This window comes from Limanda limanda, chromosome 3 (genome assembly GCF_963576545.1).
Source record: "Limanda limanda chromosome 3, fLimLim1.1, whole genome shotgun sequence".
Taxonomy (NCBI): Eukaryota; Metazoa; Chordata; class Actinopteri; order Pleuronectiformes; family Pleuronectidae; genus Limanda; species Limanda limanda.
In genome coordinates this window covers 13,006,302-13,026,110 of record NC_083638.1, presented here as the reverse complement: position 1 = coordinate 13,026,110, position 19,809 = coordinate 13,006,302, and the positions used below count along the sequence as shown (strand labels likewise).

The 19,809-nt window shown below is 40.4% G+C and overlaps 1 protein-coding gene across 1 annotated transcript; it reads right to left on the bottom strand.

Annotated features, from left to right (window-relative positions):
• Window positions 1-880: 880 nt before the first annotated feature.
• On the bottom strand, window positions 881-6,496 carry nod2 (nucleotide-binding oligomerization domain containing 2). Its single transcript, XM_061068654.1, has 10 exons — window positions 6,011-6,496; window positions 4,887-5,010; window positions 2,915-4,691; window positions 2,682-2,765; window positions 2,507-2,590; window positions 2,310-2,393; window positions 2,138-2,221; window positions 1,413-1,496; window positions 1,216-1,299; window positions 881-953 (listed from the first exon to the last, which is right to left on the bottom strand). The coding sequence occupies exons 1-10, from the start codon at window positions 6,494-6,496 to the stop codon at window positions 881-883; spliced, it is 2,964 nt and encodes a 987-aa protein (XP_060924637.1).
• Window positions 6,497-19,809: the final 13,313 nt, after the last annotated feature.

The window sequence follows — 19,809 nt, the reverse complement described above, 5'->3', positions numbered from 1 at the left end:
GCGCTGATTGGCTGTTCGATGTGTCTGTAGGAAGGTCCCGCTCGGTGGGGTTTTCCCATGGAAGGCAGGATATGTAGTTCGGTTGCAGTGTGGACAGATGAGGGCAGATAACTCTGCTGCTTCTGGCTCTCTGGTATTTAGTATCAGAATGTTTACTGAAATAGAGGCAACACTGAATTATAAGTATATTCTAATGCAGGTCAGGCCTCAAACTTTAACTTTTGTAAATATACAGTATTAGTATTTATCTTAGCGGCATGTATTCAGAATGAAATGTTCAATATCAGAAAAGGCCTATATCAGTGTAATATCTTAAATAATGTTAATTATATGTCACTACAGAACAACCTATGCATTATTAACATTATTTATATTAATCATGTTGTTGTCGTTATAATTAAAGATACATTCTTACTGTATTTATGAAATATTTCCATGTTTGTTGAGGAGATTTTAAGGCTGCAGCTGATTAATGCACTACTGGGATGTTTATCTATATTCCTTAATTCCACACTTTAAAATAATGATATGCCGTCAATACAAAATTCAAAACTAGTGACACTGACTATTCTAATGAACCCAACATATTGATCAGATCAAATCATCCGATGTGGGCCTGTCACGGTGGAAATTGGTACCAGTCGTTTTGTATAATCTGCTGTTTTATTTTACAGAATAAACATTGCAAAAAATACCAGGCCCTACTCATAATGCTTATAAATACTCAGATAAACAGAAAAATATATAATATAACATTTAAATAGAAGATATGCAATGCACTTTAACAAACAAGTTTCACATTCCATATTTTAACAGAAAATGTTCCTATAATAAATAAAAACACAAGCAATACACAGTCCCCTGTCAACTTAATGCAAAATCAGAAAACCAGTCTCGGTTCACGTTGCGTCATCTCTTCCTCCTCTGCCGAACTGAGGTCATTGTTTCTCAACCTGCAAAAAGGAAAAAGCAACATTACTCATTAACAATGCAGAGTTAGTTTAGAATGACAAAGGAAGTTGTCACCAAAATAACTCTTTGTTCCAGAATAGAATGCAATGTTTACAGCAACAGTTGTTTTTTTTGCACTGGAACTGGCAGCACAGTCCTCCATCACCCCAAAAAAGCAGGATGCAGACAACCACTCGACTTACCACAAAAAAACAGAAGCAACTTTTGTATTTGTGAGTGCATGGCTCAGTATACATCACTCACCATATTGATTTCATGTGTGCATTGTGTTCCAGGGCTTGAATCAGACATTCCACTCCCGTTCTCGTTATGCAGTTTTCTGTCAGCCTTTAACAGGAAATGAGAGGGAGGAGCAGTGTAAGCACAACTGTACAGTGAGCACTCAAATGTCAGAACGGACACTGGGTGAATACAAATGTCTGGTTCCCTCTGACTCTTACCAAAGCTCTTGCAGTGACGAGCTGTTCTTGATAATGTTGGCGAGGGCACACGCTCCTGCATCCCCTACTCCGTTACCCACCAGGCTGAGATGGCATATAATAAATGTTACATTAAAATAGTTTGTAGCTACTGGACAAAAATAAATTGCAGACAAGTAAATTGGGAAGAGATGTATATCATGCGACTTCCAGAAACATTTTTATACAACTGAAACTGACGTTATATATACATTTGTGGTCATTATGCAGTAACACATAAGGGCAGCATAGCTTAATACCTTTATTACCTCGGCCAAGGAGGTTATGTTTTCTTCTGTGTTTTTGTTTATCTTTAGCAGGATTACACAAAAACTACATGACCGATTTCCATGAAATTTTGCAAAGGGGTGGGGCTGGACCCAAGGAAGACTTGAGAATTAAATAACGGGGCTGATCCGGAGCAGGAATTTTGTTTTCATTTTCTTTAACATTGCGAGATCGGTCGTATTTCTACATTCTCACTAATTTGTCAGAGACTAATTCATAAAATTATTTATTATACTTATTGGTGTGTAATTCTATGCCGATGAATAAAAACTGTAAAACTTGTTAATTCAAATGTGGTTTTATGAGGGGACTTTTGGGACTCTACTGAGTGTTTTTCTATTACTTGTAATACATCTTCCACACCGTCTTAATTCTAATAATATTTAAAGCAATGTCCAAATAACTAATGCAAATATTACCTAAACCAAATCAGAGATTGACTGTGCTCTAGTGCTTTGGCCATGGCTTCTGCTCCTGCATCACCTATCTTATTGGCCCAAAGCCTGGGAATAGAAAGAAAGGTTAGTAAATGGAAATGCACTACCAACAAGATCTTTTTTTTTCCAGGATTGATTTCAGGATTAATTTTACCCTAAATATTTGAGTGAACGATTGACTTTCAGCCCCTCTGCAAGCTGCTTTGCTCCTTCTGCTGTGATGTTGTTGTTGCCCAGCCTGAAAGACAATGAAGAAGTTTGTTTGCTTTTATTTCACACAGACTGAGTTATTATTGTAGATTCACACTAGTGCCACATGTGATGACTGCTGGAAATATTTGATGTGCTGACCTCAGAGAGACGAAATTCTGCTTGGTCTTCAGAAGATGAGAAAAGTGCTGAGTGCAGGCATCAGTTAACTTGTTGTTGAAGAGCCTGGATAGAAACAAAATATTATGCAAGGTAATTCATCGAATGTCATTGGTATTTTCATAGTGGTCTTATAAATCCTCTCAGCTGTACATACGCAATTTTCTGGAAGTTTTCACACTGGATACCTTTAGCGATCAGTTTGCAGATGCCCTGATCTGTGATGTTGTTATTTCTGAGGCTGATAAAGGAAAAAATAAACGACACTCAAGCTTAGTATTTATTTGTCAGCCTTATTGCCCTCTCTGAAGTAGGGAGAGCTTGTTCAAGATAATGAAAAGATTGTTTTTTACAGTGGAATAAATAACCATAAAATCTTTTCATACTCACTACAGGGAACTACAAATATGCATGCAGGGAAGCAGCTGCTCCACTCCAACATCACCTACAGAGTTGTTGTCCAGCTGGAGGCCGACAGGTTTCCTTAAGTGCTGGAGCACATAGGCCAGTGCAGTGCACTCCACAGGACCAATGTCACAGTAGGTCAGTTTCAGGTGGTCTACATCCAGCTTACTGATAGCATCTTTGGCAATTCTGTTCTCCTGCATCTCATAGATGCATTTGATAAGCCAGACAAAGCCGGGCATGGCGTGCATGCTCTTTTTCTCCCCTGCTACAGGTTGAGGGATAGACTTGAAGTGTTTCTGCATCCCTTTGGACAGGCATCTCGAAACCTGTTTGATCTTTTTTTCCATCACAGAACTGGGGCAGCAGAAGAGCCACAGGCTCCGATGGTGCGGGGACAGTAATCCAGACACAAAGGTGGCCGTGATTTGAAGATTTGTTGTTTCGGCTGCTGAAGCTTCTGCCCCTTGAGTCTGCTGTTGTTGGGCAGTGGTGGGCAAGCAGGCCCAGAAGCATTGGCCTTTCTGACTTGTCTCTCTCATGTCCTGCAGCTCGAAGAGCTTGAGGATAGCACGGTCAGTGTGACTCGACAAAACAATGTACAGAGCAGCAAAGAAACACTGCATAGTCAGATGAAGGAATTCATAGTGTTTACTGTTGGAAGAGGACATATATTTGCTTTGAATGAGAAAGCCCAGACCGATATCCTTTTCAGTTACACCGCATGTCTTCAGATCTGTACATGAGAAGATATAACAGGTGGTTCCTATGGCATCAAACGCAAGCTGTCCTAGATGCAAGACTGTTTTTAGGTCCTCCTGAAGCCAACCGGACCCCGTGGCATTTTTCAGGGTGCTTCGGCGCTGTAAAAAGTGCTGCAAGATCATCATATAAACGTCTGTGATTGTTTGTAGACTACCCTCTCCACCGCCCAGCAACTCCTTATGGCACTGTGACACAATCCAGCAGAGGACTGGACTATGACACAGTCCAAGTAAAGCTGTGTTTGTCTGCAGGGACTCCAAAACCTTAGCAGCCACAGTTGGGTCACTGTGATGCTTCTTCACAAAACAGTTAATCCCACTTGGGGAGAAACCTTTCAGAAAGACCTCTTTGCGAAGGTGTTTTCTCAGCAAAGGCCCCACTGCCTCTGGACGACTAGTTACCACTTTCCACACCCCCTTCATTAGTGATCCTTGCATTAGGTTGAATAATAGTATCTGAACAGGTGCACGCTGGGTGGGGCAGCAGAGCCTGTGCTCGTCTGAAAACCTCTGCTTGAGCTCATCCAGGCCATCAAAAGTGAAGAGGGTGAGATGTGGGTGGTCCAGGATGAACTGGAAAATCTCCTCCTGCTCCTTGTCTGGCCAGCAGCAATGCTGAAACAGCAACTCTTGGACAGACAGTTCCCGGTGCTCCGAGTTCAACCTGCGACAGCTGAATGGGAACAGGAGAAGGAAGTCCCGGAGGGCTGCCCCACGAGCCCAGAGCAAGTGCAGCCTCTGGAGTAGGGTGCTCTTCCCACTGCCTGCCTCACCAGACACCAGCACCGTATCAGCCTCCTTGTTAACTGTACCCACTGCACCGATTATGTCCTCCAAGTCCAAAGGTCCATGTGCATCAGCACAGTCATGAGCTAATTCCAGCTGGCCCTCAGTGTAGATGTCATCCAAGGAGATGTGGCTGGTCCCTCCATAAGTACTGAGAAAACAGGACTGGGCAGACACGGAACTGCTCAGCTTCTTCTGGTACTTGAACAACTCTGTAGCAGAAAGTCCACAGATGAGCTGAACTTAGAAAATGTGGCACTGAAAAATCACAATATATTTGTATAATTGTGGCCTGCTGGCAACAGCTCTTTTTACATTTCTGAATGAGTCACTTCTATTTTTGGACTGCCACCGCTGCTCTCTAACTACATTGCGTAATTTTCAACACGCCTATGATAATGACCTACCTTTTGGTGGTGTCAGTTTCTCTTGGGTCCGTGATGCTCCAGATCCCTGCTGCTGAATATGATGCAGTACCACCTTTGCCGCTGACTCGCCCTTTGATCTGACATGATCAAGCAAACGCCTTGCCTGATTAACATATGAATGACAACAGGCTTATTATTAAAAGTAAATAATTGAACATTTCCGTTGATGCAATTATTTCTCTTTTATTGCATTATTATTGGTTAGAAGAGTAAAAAAGAGTCTCTTCAGTACTCGCCATAAAAGTTCCTCAAAATTACATATTCTAAACGTTTGTCGTGAAAAAACTTCCCCTCATGTTCTTAAAATGGCTTAAATGTAAATGTACAACTTTCTTCCTCATTTTATAACTGACATCTATGTATATGCTATTATGTCTCCCTGTCCACAAGATGACAGAATTGATTTCTCACAAACCCTGGCTATTTGTTTTTTTTTTGATCAGGCTATTTTATGTTAACTGCATTGTAAATACTTACCCATGGTGTTGCCACCAAAATAAGCAGCTAGCCGGCTCTCTCTGAAAGTAGAGCAACTCTAACAGAGTCAATAGAGCCAGGCTAGCTGTTTCCTAATGTTTCTCTTTATTAAATATATAAAATAAATGTAATTTCATATTCAATAGCAATTTAATAATCCTGTAAAAAATCCATTATGTCCCATAATATATTTACGGATTAAGACTTTATTTTGTGGTTAATATCTTTAAGGAAGATAATCTGTTTTATGGCATTTAAACTTAGAATTTGGGCAAAAAAAATAAAACAGTCATCTCTCTGAAATCACTTTTTTTTACAGTGATAGCCCACGGCAAAAAGCTGAAAAAGTGCATTTTCTTTAAGATGAGCACTGTTAAATTGCATTTCATGTTAGAATAGTCAGCAATAATTTAAGACTGAGCAGTGTAACTATAAATGGAGGCATTTGTCTGTGCTGGGATTTTCTCAACAACCACTCAGTTGACCGACTACAATGTTGGCGTTTTACAGAGGACCCTGGGAAGTGGGGCGTCGACCGTGACCTCTCGACTATCCCTTCCATTATAATGTCCCAAGTTGTCAATAAAAACAACAATAAATGGAAGTTTTTTATATATTTACTGTACCTGCTGAGAGGGGGTGTGTATAGGAAGCTGTACGTCATCACAGTCTGCTGAGGTGAAGGTTCCGGACACAGTGAGAGCCTCTAAAGCACCGGCAATGCAGTCCTGTAGGCTGCTGACAAGGCTCGGTCTATCAATCAATAGGGTTTGGGTCGCTGTGATCTGAGATGCGTCTTTCTTTTCGGGACCTGAACAGCATCCTGAGGAGTGGAGGTCAGTCCCCTGCCCTTCTGGCACGACCTGTTTGAAAGCTGCGAGGAATATTTCGCAGGTGTCCACGCCCTTCGTGTAAACCAGGTCGAGCAAGTGTCGGGCATTGGTATACAGAGTTCTACCCGGTACCTGTACATTCTGGTATTCCTCCCACACAAGCTCCCCCTGGGCCAGCATTAGATCCAGAACTCTTTCCAGAAGTTCAGCTGAGCCACTGCTGCACAGTGCATTTAGTATCTCTGTCCGTTGTTTCAGCACAAACTCCTGGGCAAACATGCTGCTGCCTCCGGTTTCCCAACCTGTCACATGTCATCTTGTTCTTACTTTTCCTTTCAAGTTTCATTTGGTTGTACCTGTTCATAAAACACAGCAGAATAATTATTCAACAGCATAACTTGTTGTTGGTTCGTCACACTGACCACATCTCTATAGAGTGACTTCAGTTGCTAAAGCATCCAACACACAATACGGTAATTTAGTTATCACTTACATTAGAGTCTTCACAGCACAAAATGTCCACTCCCTCCATCTGTCGTCTGAGCACAGAAGTTGTATACTTCAGACTTTTCCTCTTCCTCATTCCACATCCGAAAGCAAAACTTGTTCTGCCACAAATGTCCCTTTTGTACAATGGAAACTAAATCGATGCCAACAAATGAAATAAACTTTCCAGACTAACTGGACTAATGCATGCATGTGGACATCACAAGACAGTTATTCATGCACTTCCCTTCACAATAGAAAAAAAGCTAAGTGCATGTAGATTATTCATATTCAAAGTTAATTAGAGTTTGCCACAGTGCTCACTGCGTTGGCATGTGTTGACATTCCGGATCCTGAGGTCTTAGTTTTGCATTTTGGTATAAAGTGAAGTGGGATGGAACTATTTAAAAAGCACAAGCCCTTGGATTATTTAACGGAGAAAATATTTTTTACATGTTGACAAGAAACACCACCACAAATTAAATGTAGGGACATTTTTTCATGTTAGTAGCTCTGTGCTGGTTGCAATTTGCTCATGCAACCACTTGATGGAACTATAACCCAATATATATTTGTACAATTACATAAACAGTGAATGGTTTCACAGACATGAAATAATCACCAAATATAAAAATCTTCCTATTATAGTTATTCTACTGTGTAACAATTAATAAAATAGTTGTAACTGAGAACCAAGACAACCTAGACAATATGCTTTGTAACTGATGTAAACTTCAAACTGTGGATATATCCACCCACCAATGCTGAGTGGTTAATAATTGTAAGAAATATGTATACAAAGGGAAGAATTACATACATACGCTAATATCACAGAGGGAAATGATTATTGAAAGACACCACTAACGGAAGCAAGAGGGAGACGATCGGATTGATGACTGAAACTATTGCGGAACTGGACTGTGAAAGCATGAAGTAGTCGAATAAGAGATTTGGACGCATATTTTCGTCTATGCTAAGGAAACTGACATGTAACCCTTGTGTTCAGAGTTGCTATTATTGCAATTTGTTTGGATACAGAACTTTATATCAAATTCTGTTGAAAGGGGGAACAAGAAATAACACCCAACCAATCATCTTATACCAATGATCCTTGAGGGTGAGTGGGCATTAGAGCCAATCCCAGTTGACATTGAGCGAGAGGCGGGGTTCACTCTGAATAGGTCGCCAGAGTATCACAAGGCAAATAGATACAGAAACAGTATTCCCACCTACGAGTCTCAAATAAACCTTAACTCAAATCTGCATGTTTTTCGACTGTGGGAGGAAGCTGGAGTTGCCAGAGAATACCCATGCAAACACAGGGAAAACATGCAAAGTCCAGGAATTGAACCAGCAAACCTTCTGCTGTGAGGGAACATGGGAACTATGAGGAATAATTACAAAAAGATTAAATTTCAAAATAAAATAAAATTGAAACATAAACCTGGAGCCAGTTTCATATTGTCATCGCTTCTTACTTATATTTTATATAAAATACTGTTAATAAAGCTCCCTCCTAATTGTCATGATTAAAGTTATGGTATTTCTGTGTGGGATTTTCTGTCTCAGCTGTTGAATAGCCTCCTGTCATACTCCACCCGACCACCAGATGTCACTGCACTTTCTTTCTTTGTCCAGATCCATCTGATTACTTATTTCCTATTTTCTAATCACTGGAACTTTGCAGCGTACCTATACACCTGTTCTTCATTTCCAGCATATGTTCCCCAGTATTATTCAAAGCCCTGTTTCTGCAGGCAGTTGCCAGATCAGTTGCTCATGTTTCTTTGTGTTTCTTTTTGGCCTTCTCAAGCTGCAAATTCCTCTTCCTTCTTGTAAGTTGTTGTCTAAGCCTGCCTGTCTGTCTGCACATCTGTCTGTCTGTGAGCCTGATCTTCATCACTTAATACTCACTTAAAATGCTTGGGTCCTCGCTGCCTGTGCTCCCACCACCAGCAATGATCGTTTCTTCACTGTGCCCTGTCGGGCAAAATCTTCAAAGACACAAAGACACAAGTTATCAAAGACAGACTAGAATAAAACTTTCTTGAGCATGTTTCTTTGTTCCCTCCCTCTTTTTCAAAACAGGCAAGTCTACCAAGGGGAGTGTATTGCAGGGTATACTCTCTGTCAGGCACCCAGCATCAAGCTCAAACATGGAGATCTGTCATCCAAACCACAGCAGGGGGTCCAGACAAGTTTGGATGGATAAGAAAGAAGACGGTAAGAAATTGTCAATAAAATAATACAGATATAATCCAAAAATACTTCTCTGAGTGTTCCTGTTCTTCTTTTAGTTCTTAACACTTGTCTGTGTCAAAGCGAGGAAAATAAGTGATAATACAACCTCCTTCATTATGACTGAAGAGATATTTGGACCTGTCTAGTTGTAGTGAAGATTGTGAAAGGAGAAAGTTTTCATGTTTCTACTGCAGATACGCCCACACCGGTTTATTTAAACCTGATCTGGAGGAAAAACTCCTCAGTTTGCTGTTTATTGGGAATGAATCTCCACATGGAGTCAGTTCCGCTCTGTGTGCTCCACTAACACTGCTGCCCAGAACTACATAATTTTGCCCACCAAGACAGTTTAATGTGTATGTCACTGAGCAGCAGTGCAGAGGTAGAACACTTTCTCTCCAGTTATTTCTTCACTGCACATTCTTTCTGTGCGGATATGAAAAGCACATGTGATGATCTCAGTGTTAGAGCAGGTGGACTGATGTACTGAATGTGAACTGATCGGTTCGTCTCAGAACTCCCAGAAGCAAATGAGCAGGTCAATGTATTCTGAAGTAATTCTGTTGTACATGTAGCCAACTATCTTTCTTTGTCAGTATTAATTTTCAGTACATATTTTTATTAAATATTACTTCATCCGAGGAGGTTCTGTTTTCGCCCCCGTCCGACCGTTCGTCTGTTGGTTTGTTCCTGGACAAAACCAACTGAGCAGATTTTGCCATGAAAAGAAACCTAGTTATTCAGGTCTAAATACAATTTGTATCAAATAACTGATCATTCAATCTTAAAGGATAGGTGCTAATCTACTGGAATACAATATACCCAGGTGTGTGTTATGATATATAGCTCATATATGAAAAAAAAAAAAAAAACTTTAAATTACAGTGTAAGAGACACTACAATCTTCCACCTGTGCAAAAAATGTGCAAAGTAAAAAATCTTAGAAATAATTAAGGTTGTCACCTGAGCTTCTGTGGAGAGTTGGTGTAGAGGGAATGGCATACTAAAAAACTAACTCTGGAACAAATACATTTGATTTGTCAAATGCGGACTGCTGACACCTCATGTTAATTGCAGTTCACCATTTGTTTGTAAAGCTGTCCCACATTCTGGCCCCTGCACTGATAATAACCAGCACTGAGTTACCATTGCCATCTTTACCAATGCTGATAGAAGTGAATCATCTGCTTCAGAGTGAAAAAAATGATAGATATACTTTTTGAAAAGTATATGTATCTATTGAAATTCACTCGCTAAAAATGTATCACAATACTGAATTATATTTATACAATTTTTGTATAATTTATATTGCCTTCCGGGATCAGTTATATTACAACTCAAATCAAATCAAAGTTTATTGTCACTTGCACCAATGACAGCGTCATCACAGCAGAGCAATTCTTGTTACCTGGCAGGCAGCATCTACGCAGTAGACGGGCTTTACAAAATTAAAAAAGTGATGTACCATATAACATATAACATATAACGTATAACATAGTAAAATAGTAAAATACAAGGGCTTGTTATATTTCTACATTTTGTGAATTTTTCTATGATACATAGTCACTTAAGCGCATAATTAAACTTAAAAATAATATTAATAATGGATACATGTTTAATTAATCAACGTTTAACACACTATACTTTCTATACATGCTGGTTATAAGGAAACTACATTGACAAGTCCCAGTTTCACACAAATCCCCCAATTATTTAACAAAAGGTTGTCTGCCCTTTAACACAAGCATTGAGAACATTTTGTTACGAGGTTATGAAATGCAAAGAACAACTAGTCAATGCTTTGCAGGGCTAGAGGTGCCAGCCACTAGGCAGCACCCATAATTAAAATCACTTTATCAGTGGTGCCATGCAAAAAACTGTAAATTTTACATTCGCAATCGGTAATCACACGTTCCCCTGAGACAGAGGGAAGGAGGAATAAAGTAAGATAATTTGATGATTGGAGGCATTAACTTATGAAGATGTACACAGAAATTCACACATGGGAAAGATTTCTGAAGAGGCCTCTCCCAGCCACAAAGAGAGGCATTCAACAGAGGAAGTGGAAGGCATCTCTTTTACAGGTAACTGTCTGAGGGGAGCACATGCGTGTGACCATATGTACGTGGGTGTGTGTGTCAATCAGGATTTAATTGACAGGAAGATTAAAGCTCGCACATCTGAGGGCCCTCCTTTCTTCAAGAGAGCCAAAGTTGATGGAGTCTGGTCTCCAGTGTCTGCCCGGGGTTCGGGGGTGCTGCGCTCAAGGTTAGCATGGGCACCCTGCTGAGCGCGCGCTGTCTGAGATGGGTCCTACTTGTTGGACATTCATTATCAAACTCTGTTTGCTCCTTTCATCTGCAGCTCTCTGCAGCACTCAACGTAAACTACAGAGGCACCTTGCAGCTTGACATCTCTCCATTCACTCTGTACCTTAAACAGCATGCTGCCACATCAAAGAGCTGCGGCTGCTTTTGATGTTGCAAAAAGAAAGAGCTCCCATGATCTACTAAAAACCAATGCAACTTTCTGGAGCCTTGTTTTATTCATTCGCTATCTGCAGAAGTCGGGAGTCAGTCTCTAGAAGTTCAGAGAGGGGATTTGAAATTTGGAAAAGTTGAACTGTGCCCTTTGAAAAATGAATTGAATGAATGAATGTTGAAAAGACACCTTTCATACTGCTGCAGCGTAGGAAGGGGGGTGTCTTGATTCTTATTGAGTTTCAGGATTAAAGTGTGAGTAAAATGATAAAGTTTTCAAATCAACTATTTATAAGAAATTGGAACAGCATTCCCCTTGTATATTAAATCATAAATTAATGGATGAAAATGAAAAAAAAAAACTGTGACAGGTTTTTAGCAGCATGGACCAAACCAAGACATATTTTAACGTTTAAATATTTTGATGGAAATTCAGCCTTTCAGGCAACATTTTGGGCACATGGGTACTTATGGAATAAGACTGGTACATATCTTTTTTTTCACATTGTTAACGAATCCATCTGTTAGAACTGTCCAGTTTCAAATTATTTAAAAGTGAAAATATAGTGTCCATGCATTGGATTGCTTTTGGACAGCAATGGAGCCGTATAGCACAAAGGAATAAGGCATATCAGGGTTTTTGAAACACAAAAATATCTATTAGTAGGATAAATATTAGATTTCTTTTAGATTTCTGGAAAATTTGAAAAATTCTAATACATAATCGCAGCAGAATGATGCATTGATTAAAAAGAAGGAAATGTGACCAAGATGCAGATTTATCTATCTCGAGAAAATCATGGTTTAACAATTTTTTGCTTCCACCCTTAGACCAATGCATTCTAGAGAATAAGTGTTTTAACTTGATTTTTAGCATTTATGAAAAATAATTAACTCAAAACCCAAAACACAAAAAGCTCCTTTTTAAATCGCTTGGTTGTATAGACTTGACACATTATAAAACAAATGCAAAATCTCAAAATAGTGTTTTGCAGCTCATCTTGAGTCAATTAAATTAGTGGTTGATGTAGGATTTTTCTAAATCGGGGGCCATTAAGGGGCCACAACCACCACATAGGGGCCAATTATATGTCCAACATCCATACTCATTTCATGATTAGTAATGTGCATAATTTAAGCCATTCCTTGTTTACTGTTAATTCTATAGCTTTGAGCAAAGCCACACATCATTGTACATATTTACCAAATTATCAAAAACAAATTGTCCTAGTATGTGACAAGTTTTCTAAGACTACTGACAAGACAAGGACACTTCAAGGGCCAAACAGATTTCAGCTGTGGCTGGATCCAACCTTGTATTAAGTCAATAAGTTTTTGTAAATATGTGGAGGACATGTTTTTTAATGACACACAGAAGCATTGTGCATGAGTTGCTAAATACTGGACCAGCAAATAACCTCCCCCCCCGCAGGCCCCTGGCCCCGGGCCTCGGGCAGCACAACATCCCAGATGAACAAAGCCGTCCCTCTCTCTCTAGTGCCAGCATGGTGATTACAGGGTGAATTTAATCCTGCTAATTATAATTTCAGATACAGATACAACAAGGGAAATGTTGACAGTGAAAAGTGACATTTAAAGCGAATGGCCACTGGGTCAGGCAAACTGAACTTTTAGCACTTCGTCAGCTTGTTTCCTAATTGAGTGAACTTGACAATAATTGAAGTGTTTTATTTTTGCCCTTTTTCGCACACATAAAAGACTGCCATGCCAATTAGGTTTAATTCCCCCCTTTCCCTCTCGCTTTTCATGCTCTTGAGGAGGCAGGGACCGGCATATTCCGATCATTTGCATTATCCAAAGCGAAATCTGCTTTGAAGTGGTGAGATTCTGTAAGAAAAAGGATCCACTTATCCCACATGAAAAAATGTTCAAAGCTCATAAATTCACTGGAACAGATGTACATTATCATTGGATTTGCCTTTTTTTTCTCTCTTTGCTCCCGTATTGGTAATAGACTACCTCGTGTCCTTCTCATCCCTTAGCATTTAGCAGCCTGCCTTTACAGAAGCTCGCACCCTGCTGTGCCAGCCCACACTTCAAAGCCCACTGCCTATCTGCTGGAAACAAAGCACACAGAACACATTATTGCAGCCTCTCATTTCCCCATATTTAAGTCAATATCATTGCTCTTTTTCCGCCTGTGGTTACACACAGATAGGGTTTATTTCTACCCAGAAAGACCACTTGCTGTAACCCGACAGCAAAAATACAACACCATACACACGCACAGGGAAGGTTATCCCATTACAGTCCCAGCTGATGTAGGATTTTTCCATCATAGCCAGTGAGCTGTTCATAGCTCTAAATATGGAAGGCAAAATTTGGATATTACTCTCTGAAAAAATTACATAAAATTAAATGCAAGAATAAATGACTGCTGTTTAGTCTTTGCTTTAGTAACAAGAGGCCTTGAACCCACGATATACTTCCAGTTTACTCATGTGTACATATAGGCAACTGGCTATGTCTTGAACAGGATTGTTCACATTCTATCGTTAATACTACGCATGTTTCTGGTATGTTCCAGTAGACTAAAGATTGTAGAGCGCTCTATTTTATTATCTTTGACACAGACCGATCTTTCTGCTACTTCCGGATTTGCTTGTGGTAAACATCAACAAAGATGGCGACCCTCGAGAAGATCAACATTTGGCTAACGTTAAGAACAAGTAAGGAAAATCGACAATCGTGCATTTTTAGGTGGTATGTCACACCCCAAAATTCAACACATAGGGAAAACAACAACTTTACTTACTCTACAAAACTGAAAAGTTTCCGCCCATCTGTCGCTAATGACGTGCCCCTGATGACTCGCTGCTGCCGCGACCTATTATCTTGGAACTGCACCTTATGTACGCACCACTATAATTACTGAGGACTTGCACAGCCTACGTACTGAACAGACACAGGATACTTAACAGCAAGTACACTCCGACCCTTATGCTCAGCAAAATCTGTCCCTCCGCTTAACAGTTTATACTTACACATGAATATCCTCTTGGGCAGTAGGGTTAGAATAAGTGAGTGAGTATTTTCAGATTGTAGTCTTAAATACCTCTGTGCTGAGCAGTACTGAGAGACCATTACTCCACTCACTGCTGCTCTTTATTTTTTTCACTGTAAGGCCTACGCGTCTCTGGAGGAAGATCCTCAGAGTAACTGCTCGCTGTAATTGCTGCATTTAGTGCTCATCCATAAATGCTCATGTATTTTTTGCGCCAAGCTCAACTTCCCGTGTCGTAAGTCTCTAACCTTCGTTCACTTTACTGCTCAGAAATAAAGAAATAATCACACTTCTTTGTATTGCTTAATGTTGAGACCTGGGAATCAGACAAATATAGATAGGATGAAACAGACAGTAAACAGGAAGTAAACGTCCACACTGTGCAACTTTTATAAAAGCCAAGAAAGGCTTTGATTATAGCATTTGATTAAAATGAACTGAAAGCAATTGCATATCTTTCAGTTGTCTTAAAATGTAATAAATCCGTTTGGGATTCCTTAGCATGTGCCATCTGCAGCAATTAGTCATTTCACTTGAGAGTTCAAATTTTTAGCAGGGTTTTCCAAAAACAACTATCATTTCAGCATCTCAACCGTTAATCTTTTTTAGTGAGTGATTGAACAGTTTGACTTTGTCTGATTGACTAGTCAGTTCAGGCAGTAAGTGTCAAAAACTAGGCCCAACAGTCACCTTAAATTCTATCAGGCCACATCAAATTGTACTCACTGAAAGATATCAGTTTGTTAAATATACCAGATTGTTCCATGAATTAATCTCTGAATCTCAAAAATGTTAAAGAAAGTGGTAAATGAAAAATACCTGGGTCCGCCTCTTTATACAGAACAGGCACCAAAATATAAAGGGTACTTTCCTGGCCAATGTCCCATCTTTCCACCAAGTTTCATGGAAATATGTTTCCCCAATTTTTCTGACAAAAAAACAGACAAGGGCAAAAACATTGCTTAATTAAAACATTAATTTCGGTTATATGCACAAACAAGACAATTGAATGACTAAGTGACACCTCACTGTGGAAAATAACAATTACGCATTCATAAAATATTTGTACAGCTGCAAAAAAAATTTACATCATGCAAATAAATTGGGTTCATATTAAAGGAATGATAACCATTTCACTATTCTGGCTATGCAGCAGAATGTCAGTGTTTCATTTATATGCTTCATAGCAACATTTCCTCCGAAATCCTGTTACACTGTGCATCCATGGCCTTCCCATGATAAACAAATGTATTGACTTACACAGTAAACTACACAAGTTAAACTGCAAGAGCGTAGTCTAAAGCTGCTTTCAGACATGCAGTGAACTCCGCAAATCCTCCATATTTTCTCTGGAGGAGGTGCATGTGTGAACGGTGTGAACGCAAATGTCCAAGTGTGAGCCTTCGCAGTTTCCTCTGACTTTCTCTACCTGTAAGAACACAGTGGGGGTTCCCTGTTAGATTGGGTGGGTTGATGACGTGCTACTACAGATGCAAAAATGAAACAAACTCAAAGAAAACAAATATCTCCCAGTGAAAAAGCAGTGACACACACATAGAAGATACCAACAAAGATGTCAAGAGAGTTTGTGGGTGATCAGCGCTGACCAGGTGCTGTAAACATGATCACGTGATCTCCGCAGCGGAGTCAATACTTTACTTCGTCCTCTGCCTACTGCACCAGGCTGCTCCACCTGTTGCCAAGTTGTGAATGCATCTGTGCAGAAAACCTCCCGCTGCATTGAGCATGTGTGAAAGGCAAAATCCGGGTAAAGTCCGGACCCAGTTCTTCGGACTTCACCTACAGGCCCTGTCTGAAAACGGCTTAAGAGGATCAACGTCGGCTGTGCTTCCAGCAAAAAGAAAAGACTGATACAGCGTTAACAAAAACTGTATATGTAGAATACAGTTTTTGTTGATGATAAAGTCATTAAACTGCAGTTGAGATTTACACTCCTTGCCTCTGTGCCTGTCCTGACCCAAAGACACTGCCCGGCAGACATAGGCTGACACATGAGAGGAAGGACAGTGTCTCCAGTGCTGTCCTTTCAAAAGGCGTGAATGCATTATCAAACAGTAACCCTGCACGGCAGAGGAAATCTCCATGAGCACCAAGGCTATTACCAACATATGTGAAGAGTTGAAAGCAGCTCAGATCAAAGTCAAAGTCGGAAAAAAAGGACATGTCTAAAAAAGTCAGGCAACAGAGAAGAAGGGATACAGTAGGAAATCGCCCCCTTGCAATGAAGATGGCAGAAAAGTTTTTGAGTTTTTTAATCTTTTTTCTTATTACCCCTTTGAAGATCGCTCAAGAGGATCTTTGCTCCTGCTGGATTGAGTCCACAATCAGCATTTCACACAACAACAAAACAACATGTCACCACTTCACATTCAGAATCTTAGTACATTCAAGTAAAAAGAGCCATAATACTATCATAATTCATCTGTAACTATTGTTTGCTGGGCCTTTACCTTCCCATATTCAGCTCACAGTAGCATGGTGATAACATGTGTATTTATTTTGCTGTAGTACAAAGGTGTTGGGAATGCCAATACTTATGGCAAGTATAATAAAGCAGGTTTATACAAAGTATGGGCTCTAATGGGTTTGACACAAAACAGTTTCTTTTGCATGATGTTCGCTTTGCAAGCTGAAGGAGAAAAGTGTAGGCTCAGTAGAATCAAATTTCTTCAATATAGCCCCTTTCTGTATTAGCTATGATCACTATAAGCCGGGAAGACATTTCTTAATTTTTTCATTAATTCTTCTCACCTACTAAATATATATATCAAAAGGATACGACTTTAAAAGTGAGAGCCTGTAAATAGATGGCCAAACAGAAATAATAGTTGAAGGTGCCCTGCATAATTAGTTGCAGACATCTGGCTTATTTGAAAGCCTAACAATAAATATTGCTTTATTAATCAATTACAATTAAAACAATTTCAATAGGGCCTCACCTGACCTTTGATCAGTGCTCGGGCCCTAATAACTCAAAGAAATGTCAAATAATCACCCTCTAAATGGGCCATCATTTAATATATTACTATAACCTTTAAGATGTGTAAATTCCATGTGATTATGATTGTAACCACTTACTTTACACCACTGATGTAGATGACCAATGCTTTTAATAGCTGAAATGTGTGAAGCAGTGGTAATAACCTGGTAAGCTGCGTTACGATAGAAATAAATTGTAATGACGATACAAGTCTTGCACTGCCCCGCTTACACAAATAGACATGTACGCAAGAGGAGGGCATATCACATTGCCAAGAGGCGGCTTCTCTGAGGCTGCCCCGACCGGAGATAAGCTGCTAAGCTGCAGATGAAAGTGTGTGTGCATGTAGAGAGCGTGGCGTGGTGAGCAGCTGTGGTCGGCCAGATTTGGGAGCCTTCTATGACACCAAGGTTAAGATACAGTGGAGAGGAGCTTTACTTTGCTACACACACACACACAATTCCCCCTACCTTTTATATCAGTCCATCTTGGAAATCAAAGATAAAATGTACTCATATTACATTACTTTTAGCTTTACTCATTTGGCGGACACTTTCTATCTAAAGCAACGTACAATTTTAAAGCTTCAGTACAGTAGGAGACCACAAGTAAGTGTGGAATCAGTTTGAAAAGACAAACCAAAAACTGCACAGTAGACTTGATGATATGGTGGTAGAGGGTGTTGGGACAAGAGGTGCTCTAGATAGAGATGGGTTTTCAAGAGGTTCTTGAAGATAATAAGGGCCACCCCTGCTCTGATAGCACTTGGTAACTGGCTTCATTCTGGGAACCACAACAGAGAACTGTCTACTGTGAATGCCTTGTGTGCAGGGGTGGTAATGTCAGCTGCTGTTCCTTGGAGGGATGTGGTGGCCGACGAGGAGCATAAACCTGTATGAATGATTTAAAGTAGATGGCTGCAGACCCAGACGTCGCTCTGTAGACATAGGTGACTTGATTTTTGTCATGGAGAGCATGGGTAGCCAGTGGAGATCGATGAGTTGTTGAGGGACATGTACCATCTTAGGCCACATTCTAGACAATCTGTGTTTCACAGTTGGGTAAGGCCTGATTTCTCATATCTTGTATAGTGCAAAGTGGTGAAACTGTGAGACAGATGCCTAGTGGTCAGAGAAGGATAGCGGGCCATCAAACTAGACTTCCTGGTTTCTCGTAACCTTGGTTTTGGGCAAGGAGATGGCATAAGGATGTTCTACCATGCCATGACACATCCAAGGAATTCTCGGTTCCCCGATTAAGTCCAACTCAGCAAGTTGCTCGAGATGCCCATATCGGACAAACAGGTAGCAGGATGCAGGCTATCAAAGGCTGGTGATAGGTCCAGCAAGATAAGTACAGAAGACTGAGCTACAGCTCTAGCTGCGCATAAAGCTTCAGTCACAGATAACAGAGCGGTTTCAGTAGAACCTTAATGCCAGACTGATTTTGATCAAGGAGGGAATTCCGTGTTTTTTTCCGTTGAGGAATGGGAAACCTCTTTGACAGCCACCCTTGTGATAGTCATAGATAATAAGTAATGAGACTGGTCAATAGTTCTTCTTTAAATGCAGTTGGAAATGTTCCTAAGCCAGAAAAGCACCTGTCAAGTGTGGCGGAAGATGTGACTTTGAGGTCGTTGGTGGGAGTCATGTGACAAGTCCGGAGTTTTTATACTTTTTTCTCAGTGAGAGGTGTGAATAAGATCCTGTGCCATTGATCATTGGAGATAGAGAAGTACTGTATATGTAGTAAGTGTTCAACATGTGACACCTTTAGGAGCCTTGCACTCAGCTAGAGGGCTGTGTGAGTGGAATGATGGGCTATCAACAGGAGCCAGAGAAGAGTTTACAGTCAGAGCTGATCTGAGAGCTGCATGTTTGCCTTGCTGTTGTGCTGTCCAAACAAAGAGAGACGTTAACTGGGAGGACCTGGGAAGAGGTTGTCTTTGAATGTTTCAGAGATTTGATGGCTGCCATGTTTTCAGTAAAGACGAGGCAAAGATATAAGTTGACAGGTCAGTGTCTGGTGCAGGATTGAGTTATGTCATTGGCACTGCAGATTTTATCGTTGAAAAAACGTTTTCTTTTGGTGATACTGATACTGGATGAAAGGGCAGATCAGAGTGATGGACAACCCTTGAAATCAGCAGGGTCATTGGTTTTGTGCCATTTTCTCCCAGCAGCTGTGAGAACAGTACGCAGCTTTCAGATGAGGTTAAGGTTACCAAGGTTGAGGCAGGTTAGAGCGAGCAGGTTTGATGGATACTAGACCCAGGCTATTCAGAGATGAGGTCATTACAGTAGATGAACTCTGAGAAATCATTGACTGCTATTGAGGGAACAGTTTTGTGGCAGAACAA